The sequence below is a fragment of the Physeter macrocephalus genome, chromosome 3 (assembly GCF_002837175.3).
Source record: "Physeter macrocephalus isolate SW-GA chromosome 3, ASM283717v5, whole genome shotgun sequence".
Classification (NCBI taxonomy): domain Eukaryota; kingdom Metazoa; phylum Chordata; class Mammalia; order Artiodactyla; family Physeteridae; genus Physeter; species Physeter macrocephalus.
The window spans coordinates 8,254,716-8,260,386 of NC_041216.1; the positions used below are offsets into that span (position 1 = coordinate 8,254,716).

Below are 5,671 nucleotides of genomic sequence, written 5' to 3' on the forward strand. Positions count from 1 at the left end.
TGAAATGATTGACTTAAGGCCACATGGCTTTATACGTATTACAGGCAGCATTTAATTTGAGGACCCTCTAATATCAAAACTCATCTTACTCTTTCTTCTGCTTCAGGCTCTGCCTTTTCCAGGGTACAGAAGTGTATAAAGGACTGGTGGGGTTTGGAAGAGTGGGGAAGAGGCACTCCAGGCTGGCAAAGGAGCAGGGTGAGAACACACCCAGTGAGTTTGGGGAGCTGTGAGGAGGCTGGTCTGATTGGATCTCAGGGATTCAGAGGGAACAATGGGAACCAAAGCTGGAAGAGTGAGGGCTGTAACTTATCAGGCCGAGCATTCAGACTTGATGGGTAAGCAGTGAGTGAGTGAATTCTGGGGTAAAGGATACAGAGCTGGTGTTTTGAAGACCTATCTTGATGCGACCGGGGAAAGTTGCTCACCCGCTATAATGGCTCTCAAGGAGAAGCATGTGGCCACGTGAGATGGACCCCATCCCCTCCTCCAACCCCACCCCCAGATCTCCCTGGGTAGGGGAGGACAACCAGCAGGCAGCAGCTTGCCTCCGAGGGCCACTGAGTGTTCCCTCCATCCGGGTCACCTTCCACGTCAACTCTGCCAACACTGGGCTTATCATACCTCAGCTGTACTTCCCACATCCTAGATGGCTCATCAGGCCCTAAGCACCCCCTCAGTCCCCAGTGGTTCCCCTCCTCCATGCCTTTGCACAGTTTTCTGTCCAAATAAGGTGTCCTTTTCCCTCCCCAGCAGACTCCTATTTATCGGTCAAGATCTAGTTCAATTGCTTATTTTCTTTTTTCCTGCAACCTTTGTGGCTCAGAGGCAAGATTCGATTCCTCCACTGGACCCTGGCCGTCCCTTCCACCTCTCTACACTGCCATTGTCTGTTCTCACTGTGTGAGTTTTAGGTGCATGGGGAGGATTTACGATGCAGGTCCTTGAGTTGCTCCTTCTGGTGGGCAGACTAGACAGGGCCAAGGTAGGAGGGGGGCAGGTGATCTAAACCTGCCTCCCCAAATACCAAGGGGTGCAGGCCCATTTGAGCTGGACTCTGAAGGGCTTGGCTGGCATGCAGGCAGGGTGGGGAGCAGTGTCCAGTAAGGAAGCACACTGCAGTTGGGAGTGTGGCCGGGGCACTGGATGGCCATGGGGCAGGACGGGGACAGACTCTGCTTTGGCCACTGATTAAGCGGCAGGTTGAGGGGGCTGGTGCTGGGGCATTTCAAAAGGCAGTGCTGCTGAGAGGCAGTATGTAGGCGTTTGAGGGTTTAAGGTGCTGCCCGGTGTTGGGATTGCTAAGGCCAAAGACAGATGATGCAGGACCAAAAAGGAAGCCTGGGTAAAGCAGCTGTCCCCCGACCCCAGGCACATCATGACAGTATCAATACACACCTCGCTTGTGGTCAAGTCCTGTTTATTTTAGAAAGATAAACAGCAGAACTAGGAAGGAGTGATGAGAACAAGACCCCCGTCCCCTTGACAGGGCCAGACCCAGCACAGGCTCTGTCTGTGTGTGGGATCAAGGCTGACCCAGCAGCCTCGACCAGACTTTTTCTGTGAGGACAGGGTGTGTGGACAACCTGGGCAGACGTGAATCTTCCACGGGGCTGGGGGTGGAGTAAGTTGTCTCCGAGTCCCTTTGAACACGGTGAAAAAGACCACAGGGCCCAAACACCCTTGGCCAAGAGCACCCCAAGCTGCCTCTGTCTGTGCCCGGGACAAAGCCACATTCTAGAGGGGAAACTATGGTGCCCTCTGGACACCAGGAAGGCCCCAGGTGTTCAAGAACAACATGCAGTGAGGCCTTCTGGCCAGCAAGCACCTGCTTCCCCAGCCCCAGTCATCTCTGCAGAGTCTTGCGCTAAAGGCGGCAAGACTTCCCGGGCTCTTATACATACTGTTTCTTGGAAGCAGAGCTGCTGGGGCGACTGGGGGATTTCCGGCCACTCTGGGGGGGCGGGTCCAGGAAGAGGGGGGTTCTGGAAGAAGCCAGCCTCTCCTCCGTAGTCAGGTTGGCCCAGTTCTGCTCACTGGACGAGAGCCCGTTGTAGGTGGGGCACGGCGGGGATGAGGGCCCCTCACCCACGGGGAGGTAGAAGAAGACCTGGTCAGCATAAGGCTCCGAGGAGGTGCCCTGGGCTGGGGGCATGTCCTGGCTCTGCCGGGCCCTCATCCCCCGGTTGAGGCAGCGGCACAGCAGGTACGCCAGCTCCAGCAGGTTGAGCACCAGGGAGATGAGTCCAACCACCAGCATGAAGATGATGAAGATAGTCTTCTCCGTGGGGCGTGAGACAAAGCAGTCTACGAGGTAGGGGCAGGGTGAGCGCTGGCACACGAACACAGGCTCCATGGTCCAGCCATAGAGACGCCACTGGCCGTACAGGAAGCCTGCCTCTAGCACACTCTTGCAGAGCACGCTGGCCACATAGGTGCCCATCAGCGCCCCGCGGATCCGCAGGTGGCCGTCCTCCGCCACCGAGATCTTGGCCATCTGTCGCTCTATGGCTGCCAGTGCCCGCTCCACGCGTGGGTCCTTGGCCGGCAGTGCCCGCAGCTCCCCCTCTTTCTGCCGCAGCCGCTCCTCGCGCCGGGACAGGTAAATGACATGGCCCAGGTAGACCAGGGTGGGCGTGCTGACGAAGAGGAACTGCAGCACCCAGTAGCGGATGTGGGAGATGGGGAAGGCCTGGTCGTAGCAGACGTTGGTGCAGCCCGGCTGGGCCGTGTTACACTCGAAATCCGACTGCTCGTCGCCCCACACTGACTCGCCAGCCAGGCCCAGGATGAGGATGCGGAAGATGAAAAGGACCGTCAGCCAGATCTTGCCCACCACGGTCGAGTGCTCCTGGACCTGGTCCAGCAGCTTCTCAAGGAAGCCCCAGTCGCCCATGGCTCCTGGGCCTCCGTCTGCAGGGAGACAGAGGACACTGTCAGCATCCTTCTCAGCTGTCCTAGCAACAAGGCTGCAGGGAGGCCGGCCACACCCATTTTACCTACAGGGAAACTGAGCTCCAGGAGGGGAAGGGACTGGCCTGGGGACTCACACCCAGATCTTTGGATGATGACTGCTAAGCTCTGGCAAGGGTACAGCTAGGGTCCCTGTCTAGTCACATCTGTGTCCCTCTTGTCCCCAGCTGCAGTCCCAGGGTGACCACAGCCGAAGGAGGTCTGGATCAAGGTGAGGCTCCTGAGCCTAAGGGAATAGAGAATTTGAGGAACTTATCCAAGGTCACACAGCTGTGCCATGCCCCTCCTCCCTTTTGCTCAGGGCAGGCTGTCCCCTCCCCACCCAGTGGGGGTGGTGGTGGTGATATCTTCAGCTTCTCAGCGGGGCCGAAAGCCTCAGGTCCCCACTCCCCACCCCACCAGCTCTCACCCAGCTGGCCTCACTCTAACCTCTGAGTTTATGGTGGGGTGGGTGAAGGCATGCTAGACACCCAAGGCAGCATCCTGCATTAGCTCCACCTGTCAGCGATACTGACCACCTGCCGCTTAAGTACCGACACTTGATCCTGTCCCCTTTCTCCATCCCCTCCCCCTGCCAAAGCTGTTGCTGCCAAATTCTAGACTCTTGAAAGGAACTGTCATAGCAGGGTGGAGGCACAGGGCACAAAGTTCCCAGAACATCACCGGGAGAGTGGGGGGGAGGAAGGTAGGGGAAAGGGGCAGGGGTGGTGCTTCTCCCCAGGAGCAAAGCTGTTTAGAGCCAGGCTCTGGAACCAGACCTGGGTTCAAATCCTGACTCTTCTACAAACTGGGACCTTGGATAAGTGACGACCTCTGAGCACTCCTCTCCTGTAAAATGGAAATGATACTATTCCTACCGCCTAGGGTTCTAAGGAGGCAACCGAAGGAGGCAGGAGCCTGGCTTAGCACAGAGGCTGGCCCAGCAGGCGGGGTGAGCGCGGCCGCGGTGGGTTCCCCAGCAGCCACCCTCAGCCCCTGGCATGTGGCAACCTGTCCCTGCCCGCTCGTCAGCTGGCAGGTGGCGCCCCAGCCTAACTCACCGCCTGCCTGCCGGCGGCCCAGGTGGCGGTGGGGACGCGCGTCGGCCGGAGCGGCGCCCGTGGGAGCCCTGCCTGCTGGACGGCGCCTGGCGGCGGGGGCGCCTTAAATAGCACGCGGGGCGGGGTGGGGTCAGGAAGCGGCGGGAGGGCGGCGGGCGCGGTTCCGAGCCGAGCGGGGGCGGGACGGGAGGTGCAGGCTCCCTGAAGCCACACTCAAGGAAGGGGCCCGGGAGGTGGCACTGGGGGTCGAGAGGGAAGAGGATGAGAAACCCCTGCTTTCCATGTCTGCCCTCCGGGGTCTTCAGGCCGACAGACTCTCCCAGCCTCAGCTTCCTTGGCTGTGGAACAGGTTCTCGCGGAGGGGGTTTCGGGGTTGTGAGTTTCCCAGGGTGGCTACATTTGAAAGGATTGCAGCCAGGACTTTCTGATCTCAGGAAACTGGCCTGAGAGGCTGTGAGAGATGGGCGGGTGGGGATGAGGGTGAGGGGACCTCTAGGGAAGGGCATCTCCTTGACCCCGGGGGCCTCTAGCCCTTGGTGAGAAGGGAGAAGACCCCTCATTGGTGGGGTGACCACGGGGTGCCCCGCGCAGTGCCAGGACTTGGTAATCAAGACTCGTTAGGGCATGGGGAACCACACTGGGAGAGAGGGGTTATAATCTGCCCTCCCTGGCGTCTGTGGTGGAGCTGGGGTCTCTACCCAGCCCCTGTTCTTGCAGAATTCTCAAACATCCCCACTCCTGGGCAGGCTACACAATCAGAGGACACTAAGCAGTGCCCATGGACCACGTGAGACCGGGGAGGTGATGGCTGGGGGGGACTCTCCCGACCTTTAGCTTGGATCCCATTCTCATGCCTCTAAATACGGGGTGCGGGGAGACATCCAAAGGAATTAGGGGTGGGCAGAGCCTGCCATTGTTCATTCAGGCATCACCCTGTCTGTGAACACTCGTGTGCTGCAGGCATTGTATGTGGAGCTGGGGACTTCACCACAAACCAGCCAGATGTGGTCTCTGGCCTGGGGCTCCCACTGGCTGGAGCAGGAGGCAGGAACTGAGCATATCAGCCCTTGGGTTAGAGTAAATGCACAAAGTTCTCCTGAGAACTACTGAAGAACCACTCTGAAGACTCAGAGGGACTTGGTTAGGAACGTTTCCTGGAGGAGACTGCATTAGCCACGTCGATGCACATAATCAACAATCTATAGTAGGAATAGAAAAGAGTTTTATTTGAGCCAAACTGAGGATTCTTGTCCAGGAGATAGCCTCTCAGATAACTCTGAGGAACTGCTCTGGAGAAGCATGGTTTTCAGCACAGTTTATATTTTGTCAGAACAAAGAACATCAAACAAGTCAGGGATACATTCCTTCAAGGTTTCAAGAAAAACAAAACCCAAAAAACCCCAAACCCCCCAAAACCACAGATCAGCAGCACACAGTGAGTCAGTACGGCCGTGGCACCTGGGAAGGGGGTCATCCTCGGAGGAGTAGCAGCACTGGCGTCCCAGGAAGGGAGGCATGATGTGATCTTTATTTATTTTTTATTTTTTTTATGTTATTTATTGTTTTTCTTTGCGGTACGCGGGCCTCTCACAGTTGTGGCCTCTTCCGTTGCGGAGCACAGGCCCCGGACGCGCAGGCTCAGCGGCCATGGCTCACGG

General features: G+C 57.8%; 1 protein-coding gene across 4 annotated transcripts; it reads right to left on the reverse strand.

Annotated features, from left to right (window-relative positions):
- Positions 1 to 728: 728 nt before the first annotated feature.
- GJA4 (gap junction protein alpha 4) lies at positions 729 to 4,080 on the reverse strand. Of its 4 annotated transcripts, none has more exons than XM_007108234.2 (2): positions 4,014 to 4,080; positions 729 to 2,913 (listed from the first exon to the last, which is right to left on the reverse strand). In XM_007108234.2, the coding sequence occupies exon 2, from the start codon at positions 2,894 to 2,896 to the stop codon at positions 1,895 to 1,897; it is 1,002 nt and encodes a 333-aa protein (XP_007108296.1). In that variant the 5' UTR covers positions 2,897 to 2,913; positions 4,014 to 4,080; the 3' UTR covers positions 729 to 1,894. The 4 variants fall into 4 exon arrangements, with proteins under 4 accessions (XP_007108296.1, XP_028342369.1, XP_028342374.1 ...); XM_028486568.1 differs by having other exon boundaries at positions 729 to 3,199; positions 4,014 to 4,062; XM_028486573.1 differs by lacking the exon at positions 4,014 to 4,080 and adding an exon at positions 3,831 to 4,007.
- Positions 4,081 to 5,671: the final 1,591 nt, after the last annotated feature.

Coding starts and splice junctions, on each gene's coding strand:
- GJA4 (XM_007108234.2), bottom strand. CDS start 2,896: ATGGGCGACTGGGGCTTCCTTGAGAAGCTGCTGGACCAGGTCCAGGAG.